The following is a 19671-nucleotide window of genomic DNA, read 5'->3' on the forward strand; positions in this document are numbered from 1 at the left end:
CAGAATTCTTTTTTTTTTAAATATTTATTTATTTATTATGTATACAATATTCTGTCTGTATGTATGTCTGCAGGCCAGAAGAGGGCACCAGACCTCATTCCAGATGGTTGTGAGCCACCAAGTGGTTGCCGGGAATTGAACTCAGGACCTTTGGAAGAGCAGGCAATGCTCTTAATTACTGAGCCATCTCTCCAGCCCTGGTGTACAGAATTTTTGACTTTCTTTTTCTTTTTCTTTTTTTTATTATCTCCAGATTTTGTAACTTAAGACTTGTTTACATTCTTTTTAATTTAAATATCTGTATAGCCGGGCGATGGTGGCACATGCCTTTAATCCCAGCACTCGGGAGGCAGAGGCAGGTGGATCTCTGTGAGTTAGAGACCAGCCTGGTCTACAGAGCTAGTTCCAGGACAGGCTCCAAAGCCACAGAGAAACCCTCTCTCAAAAAACCAAAATAAAATAAATAAATATCTGTATATAGGAAATTGGAAAAAATTTTAAACTACATGGTATTCTGTGACAGCAAACATTTTGAAATTTATACTTTTAATCTTCATAGAGTTCAGTGTTAAGAATAATTGGGTTTATAACATAAAATTAAACCTTTTTGGAAAAAGAAATGTATTTGAATATTATTGCTTGTTGTGTTGAAGAATTCAAAGGCAGGAAGTGGAGGCAAATCACAGATTACTTGGGACAACCCTAAAGAATTAGAAGGCTATATCCAGAAACTCCAAAATGCTGCTGAGAGACTTGCCACGGAAAACAGAAAGCTGAGAAAGTGGCATACTACATTTTGTGAGAAGGTATGTTTTATTTATAGAATTTATCATACTATGAATAGAACTGAATAAAAATAATTTGTATATAACTACATTTCTCTTTTGAAGTAATTTGAGATCTAAAGCTGTACCAGTAGTTTGTTTCCCTTATCTGACTTCTGCTGTTAACTGCGAACCTAGCAGAGTACAGCTATCTGTACGAGGAAGTCAGCTTTTGGGACTTGTACATTTCCCAGCACATTCTATGTCCTGGCTGAGCACAGATCCCTGCTTTCCACCTTGCCCCTAGTAACTGAGTGTGCATGGTGCTCTCCTCATGAGCCTGCAGTGGTGGCGGAAACAGGCCCAAAGGGATGTTTTGCCCTTCTCAATGAGTAGTACATCATCACTTGATTAAGATGGCTGAGTCACTGAGAGTTCTGTCTTCCTAACAGGTAGTCATTCTTATGAATATTGATCTGCTTCGGCAGCAGCAGCGTTGGAAGGATGGGCTGCAGGAACTGAGGACTGGCTTAGCAAGTGTGGCAGCACAGGTGCGTGCGGGTTGTTCTTTGCAGTTCTGTCTTTGGGAGTCTGGATGCGTGGCTCGGTGCCAGTTGCATACAGAGTTATAGACCTCTCCTGGTACCTCTAGCAAATACAGAATTCTACAACTGACTCACATACAAATGCTCTAAATCACAGTGAATTTGCGCTAACACTGAAGGGAAGCTTCTGTGTGTCTCATGGATGCTAAGTCCAATCTAGTATGCCTTTCTCCTGACTTGGTGCTTACAAATTTGCTGTTTGTTGTTCTTTTTCTAGAGACTAACATCTGCAGAATATGTTAGGTTCAAAATGCAGTCTATGTGATGTAACTGTCAGGATTCTTTTTCTTCTTAGAGCATGTTTTCTGTAGCTAGGCTCTGAGCGGGACATGAGTGAGTCAGCTGTTTTAGATACTTTCTAGTTCTCAGAATTTGAAGAAAAAGCCCAAAGTTCCAGAATAAACGTCTTTAGGCTTTATGAAAGCAAACAACAATATCAAACAAAAGCCAACTATTTGAGCAGTCTATTTTAAAATTCTTAATTTTAAAATAGTCAGTGAATTATTATGGCTAGGAAATGAAGTGTGATACTTTTTTGAAAACTTTGAAAAAATATAGAAGAATTTACAAAGTAGACTACTTGTAAAACCAGCATCAAATAAAAACATAATGTTGGCTTGAGTTTTTAATTTAAATGAATCTCTTGTATAATATTTATACTGTGAGGTTTTTGTGTTGAATATTTCATAAGCCATCTTAATAAAAGTGGCAATTAGAGTTGCATATTTTAAAATATTTAAAGTTGAGTTTTAATCTGTCAAATGTGCTTTATGTAACTTGAAAATCATAAGTTAAAAAAATTGTACCAGTTTTCAAATTGAAAAGGTGAATGACATTTCAGGGATTCCAAGCCAGTGACATGCAGGCGTGGCGGCAACACTGGAACCACCAGCTCTACAAGGCTCTGGAGCACCAGTATCAGATGGGCCTAGAGGCGCTGAATGAGAATCTGCCAGAGATAAATGTAGACTTAACCTACAAGTGAGATTATTTGCAGTCCTGATTTATTTTGCAAGTTAAATCTTTGTATTAATTTATATTTTAAGTCATATAATTTTTAAAGGATTTAGAATGTCATTCGTACTTTTTTTTTCAGACAGGGAAGGTTACAATTTAGGCCTCCTTTTGAAGAAATCCGGGCTAAATATTACAGAGAAATGAAGAGGTTCATCGGCATTCCCAATCAGTTTAAGGGAGTGGGCGAGACTGGAGATGAGTCAATATTTTCTGTTATGATTGATAGAAATGCAAGTGGATTTCTGACTATTTATGGCAAAGCAGAAGATCTGTTTAGAAGGCTGTCAGCTGTGTTACATCAACATAAGGTACAGAGCATGTGAATTTCTACCCCTTGTCAGAAATGTTACTGATTTAGTAAGCCTACAGATTAATATTTTCTCCATGGTGAAATGAAGTTGAAATGTGTATAACCCGGGGAAGTGGATTTATGGACCCTCAACCTAAGTTTAGGCTACAAAGGGAAAGGAGTGATGGCCAGTTTTGTTTTTATTTTACAAAGTTTGGGAAACTAGCTTTGTTTTCTTTTAAATCAGCTCGGTGTGTGATTGACATTTGTATCAATTTTAATTCTGAAGACAATATATTTTGAGCAGGAGTGCTCAAATGCTAATTTAATTCCAGAGATTACGGATGTACGTTCTGAGAAAGCTGTCACTAGGCAGTTTTGTAGGTGTGCTTGCAAGAGCCTAGGTGGTATACATCTGGCCTGTATAGTGTAGGTGCTACAGTGTGTCCCCTGTTCCCGTGTAAAGTGTCACTCTGACATGATGGTTAATGTGGCTGTTTCTCAGTACGTGTGTGATGCTCAGCAACTCGGGAATACGAACTCTCCTGTCAGTGCTCATTTGTGCTGGACAAGAGTCATGGTCAGAGACTTGGCCAGTTCCTCAGCTGCGCTTGCACTGTGAATGCCTGCATGCTAGATTTCTAGGCTCACACTTGTAGATCTGTAAGTTGTACTTTGTAGGAGTGATTTTGGACTTGGATTATATATATTAATCTGAGAAGAGATTCTAAAACAGTTTATTTTCCTCACTTTGTTGGTCCTACTCTTTCAGTATGAGAGTATGGGTTCCCTTTGATTAATACGGTTTCCTTCTTTAAGTAGGAATGGGTTGTAATTGGACAAGTTGACATGGAAGCTCTGGTGGAAAAGCACCTTTTGACTGTGCATGATTGGGAGAGGAATTTTAAAGCACTGAAGATAAAAGGGAAGGAAGTTGAGCGGCTCCCCAGGTATGAGAAGCTGAGATGCTTCTGCGGCACTAGTTGTGACATGGCCCTGCTGGGAATGTGGGTGCCAATCTCTGAGGGGATTTCCTCAGGATTAGTCCAGCTTTGTGAGACTGCACGCATTTGCTACCTGAAATTGTACCTGCTGAAGCTGTTTGGACAGTGAATTCCATGTCACCTGGGAAAGATAGCATCCAGAACTCTTATTAACTTACTTTTCCTTTTAGTAAATGTTTGGTGAGTACTGATACCACAAAGAACTTTACATAAATACGGGCAAAAAGAAGAGATTCCTGAGCTCAAGGTGCTTACTTTGGTAGTGCACAGTGTATGTTTGATGAAGAGGTCATGTCCATTGAGAGCTTAGTGAATTTGTTCTGGAGTTAGGTGGCTCAACAGTTGCATGACTTTGACATGAATTCAAATATGAATCTCAGTTTCTTCTACTTTAAAAAATACTTGCAAGGAAAGTAATACTTTTAAGGATTATATACAGCAATTTGCATATATGTTACTGGCACAGATTATATTTTCAAACGTTGTTAATAGTTTTTAACTATTAATACTGAATGGAATATATTCTGTGTTAGATATTGAACTGATTATAGGAACTCAGAAGGTATTCACCCCCTGTCCCGATTTGGTACAAAGTCAGGGAAGTTTCGTTAGGATATTAGCAAGCCTGAGATTTTGAGATATAGAAATAGTTACCTATCACATCTGTCTACCTGCCTACTTATCTATTTATCTTTATGATACAGAGGACTGAACCCAGCACCTTGTCTATGCTAGGCAATTGCTCTATCCCTGAACTACACCCCACGTTCGCTTTAAATTGTCCAACCTATCTTGGAAGTTAGCAGTCTTCCTGCCTTGTGCTCTTGAGTACTGGAGACTATAAGCATGTGTCACCAATACCATTATTTAATATACTTAGCTTGTTTCTATGTTTTTACAGCTAATACCTTGATAATGCATTGGTGTATGGCTTAAACATTTCCTTTGGATTGGGTGTGGTCATGTATCTATAATTGGAAAGGTGAGGGAGGATAAAGACTTCAAGGCTGTTTTAGCTACTGAGGGAATTCAAAGCTAGCCTGGCTATGTGAAGCTGAAAAGAAAAGAATATTTTTATTTTTTAATATTTTTTTTAATTTTTGAGGTTATAATTACATCATTCCCCCCCTCCAGTTTTCCCATATACCCCTTGTTGCTCTCTTTGAAATTCATGGCCTCCTTTTTTCCTTGAATTGTGATTGGTTTGTGTGTATATTCCTAATATGTGAGTACAACCGTCTCAGTCATATAATATTACTTGTATGTCTGTCTTCGGTGCCAACCACTTGGTATTAGATAACAACTGGTGCGCTCTTTTCTGGGAAGACTGTTTCTCTTGCTCACAGGTTCCTTAGTTGCCTGTAGTTCTTTGTGTAGGATTGAAGCCTTGTGTGCTTTCCCTGTCTGCTTTGGCATGTCTATTGCTATTGTTCTTATTCAGCTCAAATTTGGGCAGCCATTTTGGTGAGACAGCTTCTGACATTGCTAGGAGATGCAGACTCAGAAGAACTCCGGACTCTCTGGCTCTTACAGTCTCCCCCACTCCCCCTCTTCCTCAACAACCCCTGAGCTTAGGTGTGGGAGTGTGTTGTAGATGCATCCACTGGGACTGGGTTCCACAGCTCTGTGTTTTGATTGGTTATGTGTAGTTGTCTTCTTCTGTTGCAAAGGGAAGGGTTCCTTGATGAGATGTGAGGATTACATTTATCTGTGGGTGTAAGGACAAATGTTTAGAATGTAGCTAGGGATTACGCTGACTTAGTAAAGTGGCAGTTGAGTGTTCTCTTCCAGGATCCGTGTTAGGAGAAATTCTAAAGGTAGGCCACTGTGACACATGCTCCTAATCCCAGCACTGGAGGGAGAGATATGAGTACGCCTTGTCTCAAGTCAAACAAGCAAGCAAAAAGACTCACATTCTGAATGGAGAGTTCTTGAGACAAATATATCTTTCCTAAAATTATGACTGAAATGCTCTTCATAAGATTTTTTTTCTTTTTTTTTTTGAGATGGCATAGCCCAGGCTGGCTTTGAACTTTGTTTGTAGCAAGGATGACGGCAGACTCATAATCCTCTTCCTCCACTCTCTAAGTGCTGGTACAGGAGTGTCACTGTGCTAGCTTCCTTTGAATCGTAATACTCTCACCAACTTTCCTAAAACTTTTCTTTGACTACAAATTGAAGACTAATTTAAAATTAACTGTTTTTTCCCTTTTTGTCAATTTTGTAATTATAAAACAGCTTTGTTGGCTTTTTTTTAATAATCTGTATTCATTCCATATTCTATTTTTTTACCCTTATTTATATGTTGGCTATAAAATAATTACTTTATAAATATAAAACAAATATATACTGAAACAATTAGAACTTGTAAATATTTAAATATATTCTATTGCTGGTATTTAACCATTTATAATTTTAAAAAATGGATATATTTCATGATTGAAAATTAGTACTTTAAGCCTGGTTCTGTGACATATGCATATATCCCCAGCACTCAGGAGTCTGAGGCAGGAGGTTTGTGAGTTTGAGGTCAGACTGGGAGACCTTGTCAAGCAAACAAGCAAAAAAATTCAGTGAATGAAACTGGTAAACAAAGAACATCGGTGCTAAGTGGACTTACTGACTAGGAACCTAGGTTATGTAAAGAAGGACTTTTGAACTGAATCTGTTATGTCATGAAGTGTGCTCTAACTCCTGATAACCTGAGGACCCGTGTCTGTCGGCCCCCAGTGCTGTCAAGGTGGACTGTCTCAGCATCAACTGCAGCCCTGTGAAGACTGTGATCGATGACCTCATCCAGAAGCTGTTCGATCTGCTGGTCCTTTCTCTGAAGAAGTCCATCCAGAGTAAAGCCCTGTGCATCACTTTGTGTGTTTAGAGCCGTAGTTTCTATAGTTACAATATAGGACTCTCAATTACTGGTTAAAACTGAGCTAGGATGTCTTCTTAAATAAAATTTCCTCAAAATGATAATTTTAAGAAAGTAGGAAAATTCTCATTTGTCTTTTAAACGTATAAAAGTCTCAGACAGTTTTATTAGTGGAAGTCTAGATAGTACTAATTTGTATGTAGTTGAGAATGATTATATTTCCGACATAATATTTGTTCTTATTCTCTCTAAATGGTAACTTGAAGCATTTTAGCATTATTTAGAAGACTGGAATTGTTTCAGATTGTTAGTAAATATAACTAGGAAGGAATACATTTTAGGTTTGTTTTTGTCAAAATTTTCATTAATTTCTTTTTAGATGTATACAGTGCTTTACCTGTATGTGTGCCCCATTCGTGCCTGTTGCCCATGGAGACCAGGAACTGGAGTATGGATGGTTGTGAGCCTCCATGTGGGTGCTAGGAGCTGAACCTTGCTTCTCTGCAAGAGCATCCAGTGATCGTAACTGCTGAGCCCCTCTCTTGCCCCCTCTTAGAAAGTTGAGGTGTGCTGTGAACAACTTCCCTCTCATGGGGAGTTGTCTCAGTCTTCATTTCAAGCTGTTGCCATGGAAGTGCGTGATAACTGAGACTGTGGCATACTATATGTAGTGGCTGCTTTGGGGCCCTTGATTGAGCAGTCATGTAACCGGAACTGAGCATTTTGTTTGGTAACAATGATGTGTCATCCCTTTCAGCGCATATATATGAAATCGATACTTTCATCACTGAGGCTATGAAGATCTTAACAATAATACCTCAATCTGTGGAAGAAATAGGGGATACAAATTTACAGTATAGTAACCTGCAGGATCGGAGGCCAGAGGTGAGAATAAAAAGCAATTATTGTCATCCTTACTTTATAGAGATGTGTAAATTAGGTATTTTATGTGATAGTTAGACCTGTGTAATCTCAGCATGGTGAAGGGGTCTGTGTGATGTGATCTAACTGGGCAGCTCAGGGTTAGACTAGTGGTGAAATGTCGTAGTATCAGTAGCCTTTGCATTAATCCCAGAGGTTTTACAGCCTTGTTGTGATCTCATGGATTAGAATAATAGTAGAGTAAGCAATCTTGTCTTCAGAATTGGAATCTTATTGTGCAGTATATGATGTTAGAACAGAGATTGAAGAGACACACAAGAGAGAGCTCACAGTTAAAGATGGGAGGTGAGATTGGTAAAAGCAGAATCCAGAAAGAGCAAGGCAGTATTTGCAGGGCATTTAAATGATTAAAGTTTTGTTCAGAACAAGAAGGAAGACGACTCTGAATTGTTTAGAAACTTGGGAAAAGGTGAAGAGGTCACCTTGGTGAATGCTGTCAGTCTTTCTTCAGTATACTGTACCTTATTTTCCATGTCCATGCAGCCACTAGTACGCAGGCCTTTGTCCTGTCTAGTCCTGCGCTCTGATCATGAAGGACATTGAACTTGGCCAAGGGCTTCTTTTACTTCTGTGGAAATGATCATATTGTTTCTGTTCCTGAGTCTATTTATGTGCTTGCTTGGCTGATCTTGGTTGTCAGCGTGCCACACTTGGGAGGAGGGAACCTCAAGAACCACTTCCATAAGATTGTCCCATGGACTTATGGGTCATTGTCCAGATTGCTAATTGAGCAGGAAGGCCCAGGCCACTGTGGAAGGTCCATCCCTAGGCAGGCAGCCTGGGCAGTTTGGACAAGTGAGCAGTAAGCAGCCTTCTCTGTGGGCTTGGCTTAGATTTCTGCCTTAAGTGCCTGGCTTGACTTCCCTAGGCGATGGACTGTCTGTTGGAAATGTTAGATGAAATAAACTCTTTCCTCCCCGGGTTGTTTTGGTCGTCCTGTTTAGCCACAACAAGAGAAAGCAAACAAAGACAACACTGTATGACCTTTACAGGTTCGAATTTGCTAAACTGCAACTTTGGAGTGAAACCTAGCTTAATTATGGGGTGTAATTAACAGTAATGCTCTTGAGTTCAGTTGGCAAGTATATTCCTGAGAATTTTTTTGTCTATGTTCATAAAATTAGTCTGTATGTTTCTATTTCTCTTATGTATTTATCTGGTTTTGGTCACAGGCAAACCTGTAGTTATTGTTTGTTTGTTTGTTTATTAGGCATAGTTAGTTTCTTATTGTCCACAGTAGACTTGAGTTCACTATGTAGTGGAGTATATGACCTTGAATTTCTGGTTCTTTCGTCTTTGCCTCCCAATTATTATTTTTCATTCCTTTTGACTTCTGGCATTATAGTGTGTTTGTTAACTTAGTAATAAGCATCAGAATCCTTATAGCTGGGACTTTAACAAATTATTTAAAAGCAAAAACCTTTTAAAATTTTATTTCATTTTAAAATAAAATATCGTGAAATAGGAATCAAAGTAATGAAATCTTGAGGGACTGATAAAATGATCCATTGCTTCTCTTGACCCTCAGATTTTGCCCTTGTTTCAAGAAGCTGAAGACAAAAACAGGCTTTTGCGAACTGTGGCAGGCGGCGGGGTGGAAACAGTTAGCAGTCTGAGAGCCAAGTGGGACAAATTCGAGCTGATGATGGAAAGCCACCAACTTATGATTAAAGATCAGGTGAGAGCTGGCTGCTCTCAGAGTGTGCCTGCATATATTGAGTGTCTGGCTTCAGGAGTTCAGTGCTGCTGCTGGGACTGACCTCTGTCAGTTCTTATTATAATGTTTCCAAGATTTCTCTAAATGACAATTTCATAGGAGTGTCTTTTTGGTAGCATTTCTCTACAAGCTAAAACGATGCCTCTTTGTCTGGTCTTTTGTCCGAGGCCCACACTAGCTGAATTAAATATCTGCCATCTCCCCGTGTTGTCTAGGGTGTTTTACTGTCCACTTGCTCTTTAGTGGGAAGAGGAAGGAGGAGACAGCGCCATCTGACTTGTAGGCACAGCCGAGGCTGCACACACCTGTCTGCTCCATATCTTGTTGGCTGAGTAGTCTTCGCTCACAGCTGCAGACGACCGAGAAACAGCCTCTGTAGTTAAGAGTGTGCACACAGGCAGAACAGCAGCTTGTGTGTGTCTGTGTGCCTGGTGCTCCTGGAGGGCCAAAGAGGATGCTTGATCCATCGGAACTGAAGTTACAGATGATTGTGAGCCACCCTGTGAGTGTAGGGAATCCCAGGTTCTCAGGAAGAGCAGCCATCCCTCCAGCCAATCCAGAACTGTTTTTAATATGGGGGTCACTTTTTTTTGATAATTGTAGGCATACTGTGAACTCCTAGAATTGTTTAGTGTTTATAGTTGACACTTATTTATCATTACTGTAAATTTATATTCTGATTTTTGTTACTAGATTATTTTATTATAATGGACTTGACAAGATAAAAAACATTCATTCAGTGTTGACATTTCTCTAAGTTTTAAAAAAATGCTGAAAGTGAAATGTGGAAACTGAGGTATTCTTCTGTGCTGAGTCCTTGGATCTGCTTCCAGATTGAGGTCATGAAAGGAAATGTGAAGTCCCGCCTGCAGACCTACCACCAAGAGCTAGAGAAGTTCCGAGCGCGCTGGGACCAGCTGAAACCTGGGGATGAGCTCATTGAAGCCGGCCGGCCCAACACCCTAGGGCAGAGCGCGAAAGCCATAAAGGAGAAAAAGCTGGAGTTTGATGATCTCGAAGCCATAAGAAAAAAGCTAGTGTAAGTTATTTTTATTTCGTTTTGTTTGTAATTCATGATGCTTATTTTGAAAAAACATTTTATGCCTTTGTACTTGGCTTCCTAGCTGTAATTATAGCTCTTTAGTACCTTTCTTCATAAATTTCAGAAAGTTTAAGACTACAACCTGTTAAACCATTGCATTCTTAGAAGCTGTGATTGAACTGTATAAGGAATTAAGATAAATTCAAAAAAGGACTTGTGAGAGGTTAGAACATTAAATTAGCTTACATATTAAATTCAGAGGCTCTAATACTGTTTTGATACCATCCTATTTAAAAATGGAATATTTAATTTTAAGAATACTGCTAATGCCTCTTTCCAAAATGAACCTGGGTGTTGGGGAGAGGAGCCCATTTACAAGCGTGGGGATTGAATCTTCAACCTCCTACAGAGTTGGGCATGGCCTGTGTGGCTCTAGCTCCAGTGCTCGAAGCACAGACTGCGATCATGCTTGGGCTGACTGACTGGCCAGCAGCTTATCCATGAAATACTGGGAGTCCAGGTTCAGTGAGAGAACATTTCTTAGAAGAACAGAGATGGTAGGAGAGGATGTCTGACGTACCGCTCTGGTATACACACACACACACACACACACTCCAGTCAAATAATTCATAAGACAAGTAGGAAATATGTTGCTGACTCATCTTAACGGTCACAGCAAATGCTGATTTGTGCATATGCCTATGTTGGTGAATGCAGCCCTGGGATGAGTGAGTAAAGTTTAATCACACATGGTAGTATACTTAATAGATTAAGGGGGTTCTTATATTCAACTGAGAAGATATTTTATAAGATGAGTCTATAAATGTATAAAGCAAACATTTACATACAATTATAAACATAAAAAATCTCCACATGTATTCTTTTTACATGATAGCTTTGACAAAGGACCCATAGCATGAGTGAAGTGAAATTCTCACGTGAAGTAGGCACTTGTCCTTGTGTATTTCAACCGCAGAATGTGGCTAAGTAAATTACTATCTGACACTTTTTTTTGTATAAATTCAGTATTTTGATATTTATTTCTGTAGTGATGACTGCCATCATTTTGGACTAGAGGAGCCCAACTTCTCTCTGGCGTATAGCATCTCTAAGGATATTGAGAGCTGTGCACAAATCTGGGCTCTTTATGAGGAGTTCCAACAAGGTCTCCAGGAAATGGCCAATGAAGATTGGATTTCTTACCGGTTTGATTCCTAAGCAATATTTATGTTCTTATAATTTGCTCATTTTCGGAGGAAGTGTGAATTTTAGTATGTGTTCATGCTCTTTTACAGGACTAAGACCTATCTGTTTGAGGAATTTTTAATGAACTGGCATGACAGATTGAGGAAAGTTGCAGAACATTCAGTCATGACAGTAAAATTGCAGTCAGAAGTTGACAGATATAAAGTAAGATTGTTTTCTTTACTTGATACTTGAAAATGATATTTGGAGCCATTGTTTATCTTTTTATTATTTACTGTTTGAACCATAATTTATTTTTCAATTAAATTTTTCCACTATATGAACAAAGGGAAAAATACATAAATTATAAAAATTATAGATATAGTTCTGCTAATACTGGAAAGCAATGTAACTATGGAATATTATTTATTTATTTGTTTGTTTATGTATGTATGTATTTATTTATTTAAAGAGATAGGATTTCTCCGTGTAGTCCTAGCTGTCCTGGAACTTATTCTGTAGACTAGACTGGCTTCAAACTTGGAGATCAGCCTGCCTCTGTGTGGTAAGTGCTGGAATTAAAGGTGTGTGACACCACTACCCAGCTGTTTTTTGTTTTTGCATCAATAGGAATTATACATAGGGCTTTTTTTGCAGTAGTGGGGATTAAGGCTAGGATCAGACAAATGCTGTACCAACTGAGCTATATCCCAGTAGGATTTGTATTTGCTCTTAGAGCGTTTATGTGTCTCAGAAAGCAGGGGTATAGTCTCTCATGTTTTAAAATTTATTAAACTATAAATATAATGTACATTTGTTTACAGTAATGTTTAATAGCAAACTTTATATAATTTTATTTAAGACTTTGATTTCAAGATTATTAAATAATTATTAAAATTACTTATGAAATTGCATTAATATGTGTGAATAACTTGAATTTTGTGGATTTTGCACATGAGCATAGGTGTAAGTCTTCTCTTTCTCTTTTCTGATAGATTATAATTCCTATCTTGAAATATGTGAGAGGGGAGCACCTTTCTCCAGACCACTGGCTTGACCTTTTCCGTCTGCTTGGCCTTCCTCGAGGGACCAGTCTGGAGAAATTACTGTTTGGTGACCTGCTCCGAGTTGCTGATACAATTGTGGAGAGAGCCTCAGACCTTAAAGTGAGGCTTGGACTCTGCTAGTCCTTTTTATTTAGCATCTGTTCTTCCTACAAAGCAGTAACTGTGTGTGTTGTTTCATTATTCATGGTTGGTAGTGCATTGCACTGTTGGGACCTGTTAGATGAGGTTATAGAAACCCTAGTAGTGGCCCCTGCTTGCAGAAGGAAGTCAGCCGCATGAAAAATGCTAGCAGAGAAGAGTCATTTGACATTCAGTGTGCTCACGTCACGTGACGTACTGTGGGCAGAAGCTAGAGGACAGGAGGCCCTGCAGGTTAACTAGTAACCAGCTGGTTACCAACCTGGCAGGAAAATGTCTCAAGGAAAACTAGACTGCAGTTGTTGGGAAATATTCTGTCACACTGTGAACCCTGAGTTTGCATTTGCATTAATTAAATAAAATTAACCTTGGGTCAGGAGGGTGACTTAGCAACTAGTAGACAGAAAGTAATCATAGAGCTTCAGAGGGCATCTGGGAGAGATAGAGAGACACACTGGAGGGAGGGGTTTTGAATGGTGACGATTTTTTTGTTTTGGTGGAGCAGAAAGGCATGTGTGTGTGTGTGTGTGTGTGTGTTTTGGGAGATGCCAGCAAGGAGAGAAGATTAGTTAGTTGCTACTCAGTCTCTCTGAGCTCACAGGTTTTCACCCCAACCTTTGAATCTTGAGTCTTATTTATAAATAGAATGGTAGAGATTTAGTTAAAACTATGCCTGCAGGTACGGAATTTCCACCAGTTTGTGGCCTGAGCAGCCAGGCTGCTGCAGGAGAAGCAGGCTGGTAACTGGAGTTGCAATTGCTGTCTGGGATAGCAGTAGATTAGGGTGCCGTCTCCGAGCCTAAGATAAATGACACATAGATCATCAGGAGCTGTATGCTGTGTTTTGTCCACTAGTGATAAAATAGGGTGATTTGATGCTTTATTATTTTATCTCCTATAAAAATGTAAGTCTTTATCTTTGTTACTAATCCTAGATCATGCCGTTAATCTGTGAGGTTGTGACAAGATTCCTGCACAGGGGAGCCACATCTGATGCAAAGAGTTTACAGGAAATTTTCCATAATATTCTGGTTGTTCTAGGTTACCAAATTTTGGCCATTTCTTCTGTCAACTTTCAGTTGTGGATGCATGATTTTTTTCCTTGTTTTATTTTTTAGTTGCATGTTCCTTGTTGTGTTCTAAGTGTGTGTTATGTGTGCGTGCCCATGTGCATGCATGTGGAGTCAAGAAGCTGGTGCCAGGTGTCTTTCCACCTGTACTGTGAGGCAGGGTCACTTGTTGAATGTGGAGCTTACCAGTGGGTCGGCTGGATCCTCCTGTCTCTACAAACTGGTGCTGGTGTTACAGATGTGTGCTGTGTGCCTGACCTTTATGTGGAAGCTGGGTATCCAGACTCGGCATTTTATCTGCTAAGCCCTAGTCCCCCTCTTTAGACTTGAACAACAAAAGGCAGGAGTTTGTATATATTTGATCATTTGGGCATGAATGCTTAACATCTAATGTGTGATACAGTATTCAGTTATTTTCTAGGATTATATGTAAAATGTATCTAACTTTTTCCTAATGGTGAAAATCCATATAATATTTTTTATAAGACTGTATATGTGTATGTATACATATATGTGTATATGCTTGTTTTTGTTGGAGCACAGATTGAGACTTATAATGCAATCTTAGCTGGCCTTAAACTGTGCTGCTGAAGAGGACATGAAATTCCTTGATACTCTTGCCTCAATCTCCCGAGGGCTAGGATTACAGGCGTGGACCACTATACCCCACTATAGTATATTTCTTATCATTTATTTATGGGATAATTAATTTTAAAATAATAAGTATTTATCTTTCTTGTTAATAGGATTTAAATAGTCGGGCACAAGGGGAAGTTACCATCAGAGAAGCTTTGCGTGAACTTGATCTATGGGGAGTGGGAGCAGTGTTCTCCTTGATTGATTATGAAGACAGCCAGAATCGAACTATCAAGCTGATTAAAGACTGGAAAGACATCGTGAACCAGGTTGGAGATAACAGATGCCTTCTTCAGTCCTTAAAAGATTCTCCATATTACAAAGGATTTGAAGATAAAGTATCAATTTGGGAACGAAAACTTGCACAGTTAGATGAGTACCTGCAGAATTTAAATCATATTCAGAGGAAATGGGTGTACTTGGAGCCCATTTTTGGCCGTGGAGCTTTGCCTAAAGAACAATCACGCTTCAACAAAGTTGATGAAGATTTTAGGTCAGTACAGCTATGTAGACGTAGGCATGTGGTGGCATTCCTCACGCTGTGAAGTGCTCACATCCACGGGTCCTGGGTATGCACTCCGTCTGCCCTGCAGTCAGCCTTCTGCAGTGCTGTTTCCTCTTCTGAAGCACTTCGGCCTGCTCTGTGTCTTTGCCATCCTTCATTTATGTACTAAGTGGTGCTCCCCTATTTCCTGCGCGACAGGAAGCCTCCCTGAGGGTGAGGAAGGCCTCTGTCATCTTCACAAGTGGTAGAATCATTTCTTTTTGTTTGCTGGGATCTTACATACAGGGACAGCTGATGCTTCTCTTCTGAGCTTTAACACTCGTCACCATCCTCAGGCCTCAGGTGAACCTGGTCCTCCACCTTACCCCCGGCACTGTTCACCAGTGTTCACTCTGCCTCAGCAAGTTCTGCCACCTGCTGTTGCCTGCAAGATACATAGGCAGATTGTTGTCTTTCACTTTGCCCATTCCAAGTTAGTTATTAAGTCTGCGTTCTCATCTCTATCTCTCACATAGGCGCTGCGTTAGCCTTCCAACTTGTTCTTGACGTTTTTCGTATGGTAGTTAAACTTTTGTAACATTGCACTAAGGAGAAAGCATATGTGTCCCTTGCCATCTCTCCGGCCTCTACTCCAGGGTCTTAGGTCCATGTAGTTGTTTCCCAGGACCTCAGTCATAAACCCTTCTGTTGTTTATTCATCATTCATATCTCAGCTTGGGTCACTTCCCCAAAGAAGGCTTAAGTCAGAGGTTTCCTAATAGTCACTGTGCCAACACTTTGCACCTTTTCTTTGTGGTGTTTATTATACCTAAGTATTTTAAGGCATTGCTTAATGCCCTTCTGTGTTACTGGGCCATTAGTTCTAGGGCATAGAACTTAGTATTTATTCAATGAATGACTGAATGAATGAAGAAGAAGATTTGTAATATTTGATGAAAAATTGCAATGACATTAATTTTCACATGGTTTATTAGAAGCTTGATAAGTTATTATTATTATAAATGCTGTTCTTAATTTGAAACATGAAAATTCTTTCACTTAAGGCAGAAATCTTAACATAAATGTGAAACTAATTTTTATCTTGTAGATCAATAATGCTGGACATCAAGAAAGACAATCGAGTCACCACACTGACCACTCATGCAGGAATCCGAAATGCTCTGCTCACAATCCTCGATCAGCTTCAAAGATGTCAGAAATCCTTAAATGAATTTTTGGAGGCATGTCTGCTTATTTTAAGCTTTAATAAACCGTGACATATTCAATATCTTAATCATTGAAAAGAGAAAAACCTTTTTTTCTTTTCTTTTTCATTAGGAAAAACGGTCAGCATTCCCAAGATTTTATTTTATTGGAGATGATGACTTGTTAGAAATCCTGGGCCAGTCCACTAACCCGTCAGTGATCCAGTCCCATCTGAAGAAGCTGTTTGCTGGTAGGGACCAACGTTCTGTCAACAAATACTGAGTTGTAACTGTCATGAACGTATGTGCAGTGCAGTAACCATGTCTGTGAGGGTATGCACCTCACTTGGGGATGTCATGAACAAAATGATGAAATCGAAAGTTACGTGTGTTAATTAGAAGAAAGATCACTAGGCAGAGGGCAGAGGCTGTGCAAAGCCTGAAAGTAGAGGAGAAGGTGGAGGCTGAGGTGCTGGGGATGAAAGACCATGGAGCTGAAATTTTCAGTGAACTGCTGTTGTCCACAGAGACTTGAAAGGCATTTAAAGCTGAGAGTGATTTGTACAGTGGCACTTATACAATCTTTGTATAATCGGAATTGGAACGAACACGATGAAAACTTAGTGCGTTTTGTTTTCCTGAATTTGAATCACGTTGGCTCCAATGGTACCTTTGGAAATCAGTAAGCTTCTTTAGGGAGTAATGACTGACTTTTTTCAGGTATACTATTTGGAATAGAGCTGTATTTTCAAATTAACTTTAAAAAGTAATTGCTTTTTTTTTTTTTTTTTTAAAAAAACCCATTTACCATTTTCATTTATAGTCAGATCTGCAAACTACAGCCTATGTGCCTAGGCTATCTTACTATCATTTTTTTTAAAAAAGTTTTTTTTTTATCAGACCTACAACTGCTAAAGAAATAGAAACAGTCATCAAAAGTCTCCTGACCAAAAAAGCCCAGGACCAGATGGTTTCAGCTCAAAATTCTACAAGAGTTTCAAAGAAGAATTAATACCAAATACTCCTCAAATTGTTCCACACTATTGAAACAGAAGGAACATTGCCAAACTCTTTTTATGAGGGTACAAATACCCTGATAACAAACCACATAAAGACATTTCTAAGAAAGAGAATTATAGACCAATCTCACTCATGAACATTGATGCAAAACTACTAAGTAAAATACTGGCAAATCGAATCCAAGAACGTATCAGAACCATCATCCACCATGATCAAGTTGATTTCTTCCCAGAGATGCAGGGAAGGTTCAAATATGAAAATCTGTCAACTTAATCCACCATATAAACAAACTGGAAAAAAACCCCCACATGATCATCTCATTAGATGCCAAAAAAACTTACAACAGAATACAGCATCCCTTCATGATTGAGGTCTTGGAGGGAGCAGGGATACAAGGAACACACGTAAACATAATAAAGACAATATACAGCAAGCCAACAGCCAACATCAAACTAAATGGAGAGAAACTCCTAGCAATTCCACTGAAATCAGGAACAAGACAAGGTTGTCCACTCTCTCTCTATCTATCCAATATAGTTCTTGAGGTCCTAGCTAAGACACCAAAAAGATATCACCGGGCTACAAATCAGAAAAGAAGTCAAGCTCTCACTATTTGCTGAAGATATGATAGTTTACATAAGCAACCCCAAAAATTCTACCAAGGAACTTTTACAATTCATAAACACCTTTCAGTAATGGGGCAAGATACAAGAGACTTTTTTTTGAGTTCAAAAAAAGTTAGTATCCCTCCTTTACACAGATGATAAAAGGGCTGAGAAAGAAATCAGAGAAACATCACCCTTCACAACAGCCACAAATAGCATAAAATATCAAGGAGTAATTATAAACAAACAAGTGGAAGACTTGTATGACAAGAACTTTAAATCTTTGAAAAAATTGAAGAAGACATCAGAAAGTGGAAAGATCTTCCATGCTCTTGGGTAGGTAGAATTAACATAGTTAAAACTGCCGGAAGCAAAGACCTGTATTTTGTTTACGCCATATTAAGTTCACAAGTAAGATATTCACCTTTCCAGGGCAAGTGCCAGACCTTAACCTAGTGAGACCTGCAGGCCCCAGGCTTTTAGAAAACATTAGCATTTCTTTTGTTAGTCAACAATCACAGACACTCAGTATTTACTTATCAGCTAGGGATGCCTCCAGGCCTGAATTCCAGCAGACCTGACACCTTGTCCAATTGCTGTATAACAGCCTCTGAGGCAGCTTGATCAGAAAAACTGTTTTTGCTGTCATTCTTCATGTCCCTTGCCCCTCCATTCCTCTCCCCTAGATTTATCAGGGACCATCATTTGTATCCCACTGGCCCGGATGAAAAATGGCAATCTTACCAGAAGCAATCTACAGATTCCCAACAAAATTCTTCACAGACCTTGAAAGAACAGTACTCAACTTCATATGGAAAAGTAAAAACCCCAGAATAGCCAAAACAATCCTGTACAATAAAATAACTTCTGGAGGCATCACAATCCCTGACTTCAAACTCTACTACAGAGCTACAGTACTGAAAACAGCCTGGTATTGGGATAAAACAGACAAGAAGACCAATGGAACCAAATAGAAGACCCGAGTATTAATCCACACACCTTCGAACACCTGATTTTTGACAAAGGAGCAAAAAATATCAAAAGGAAAAAAGAAAGCTTATTTAACAAAGGGTGCTGGCATAACTGGATATCAACATGTAAAATAATGAAAATAGATCCATACCTATCACCATGCACAAAACGCAAGTCCAAATGGATCAAAGACCTCAACATAAAGCCAGCCGCACTGAACCTCATAGAAGAGAAAGTGGGAAGTACACTTGAGTGCATTGTCATAGGAGACTACTTCCTAAGTATAACCCCAGTAGCCCAGACACTGAGAGAAACAACTAATAAATGGGACCTCCTGAAACTGAAAAGCTTCTGTAATGCAAAGGACACTGTCAACAAGACAAAACCCCAGCCTACAGAATGGGAAAAGATCTTCACCAACCCCACATCAGACAGAGGTCTGATCTCCAAAATATACAAACAACTCAAGAAGTTGGTCATCTAAAGAACAAATAATCCAATAAAAAAAATGGAGTACAGACCTAAACGGAGAACTCTCAACAGAGGAATCTAAAATGGCTGAAAGACACTTAAGGAAATGTTCAACATCCTTAGTCATCAGAGAAATACAAATCAAAACAACTCTGAGATTCCATCTTACACCTGTAAGAATGGCCAAGATCAAAAACACTGATGACAACTTATGTTGGAGAGGTTGTGGGGTAAAGGGAACACTCCTGCATTGCTGGTGGGAGTGCAAGCTGGTACAGCCCCTTTAGATATCACTATGGCAATTTCTCAGAAAATTAGGAAACAACCTTCCTCAAGACCCAGCAATACAGTTTTGGGTATATATCCAAGGGATGCTCAACTGTTCCACCAGAACATGTGCTCAACTATGTTCATAGCAGCTTTGTTTGTCATAGCCAGAACCTGGAAACAGCCTAAATGCCCCTTGACTGAAGAATGAATAAGGAAAATGTGGTATATTTACACAATGGAGTACTATGCAGTAGAAAAAAAATCACATCTTAAAATTTGCAGGTAAATGGATGGAGCTA

General features: G+C 39.1%; 1 protein-coding gene across 1 annotated transcript in view; it reads left to right on the top strand.

Moving 5' to 3' along the window:
- The window catches only part of Dync2h1 (dynein cytoplasmic 2 heavy chain 1), a 226796-nt gene that overhangs the window by 23369 nt on the left and 183756 nt on the right, over positions 1-19671 (top strand). The window contains exons 14-28 of the mRNA XM_050130242.1: positions 654-806; positions 1217-1315; positions 2211-2350; positions 2466-2694; positions 3498-3625; positions 6410-6525; positions 7306-7433; positions 9019-9168; positions 10041-10246; positions 11299-11454; positions 11545-11659; positions 12430-12600; positions 14456-14838; positions 15938-16070; positions 16168-16285. Coding sequence (XP_049986199.1) covers positions 654-806; positions 1217-1315; positions 2211-2350; positions 2466-2694; positions 3498-3625; positions 6410-6525; positions 7306-7433; positions 9019-9168; positions 10041-10246; positions 11299-11454; positions 11545-11659; positions 12430-12600; positions 14456-14838; positions 15938-16070; positions 16168-16285 — 2425 coding nt within the window. The remainder of the gene's footprint in view (positions 1-653; positions 807-1216; positions 1316-2210; positions 2351-2465; positions 2695-3497; positions 3626-6409; positions 6526-7305; positions 7434-9018; positions 9169-10040; positions 10247-11298; positions 11455-11544; positions 11660-12429; positions 12601-14455; positions 14839-15937; positions 16071-16167; positions 16286-19671) is intronic.

Source organism: Alexandromys fortis, unplaced genomic scaffold, assembly GCF_014885135.2.
Source record: "Alexandromys fortis isolate MF-2015 unplaced genomic scaffold, M_Fortis_MF-2015_v1.1 scaffold_311, whole genome shotgun sequence".
Classification (NCBI taxonomy): domain Eukaryota; kingdom Metazoa; phylum Chordata; class Mammalia; order Rodentia; family Cricetidae; genus Alexandromys; species Alexandromys fortis.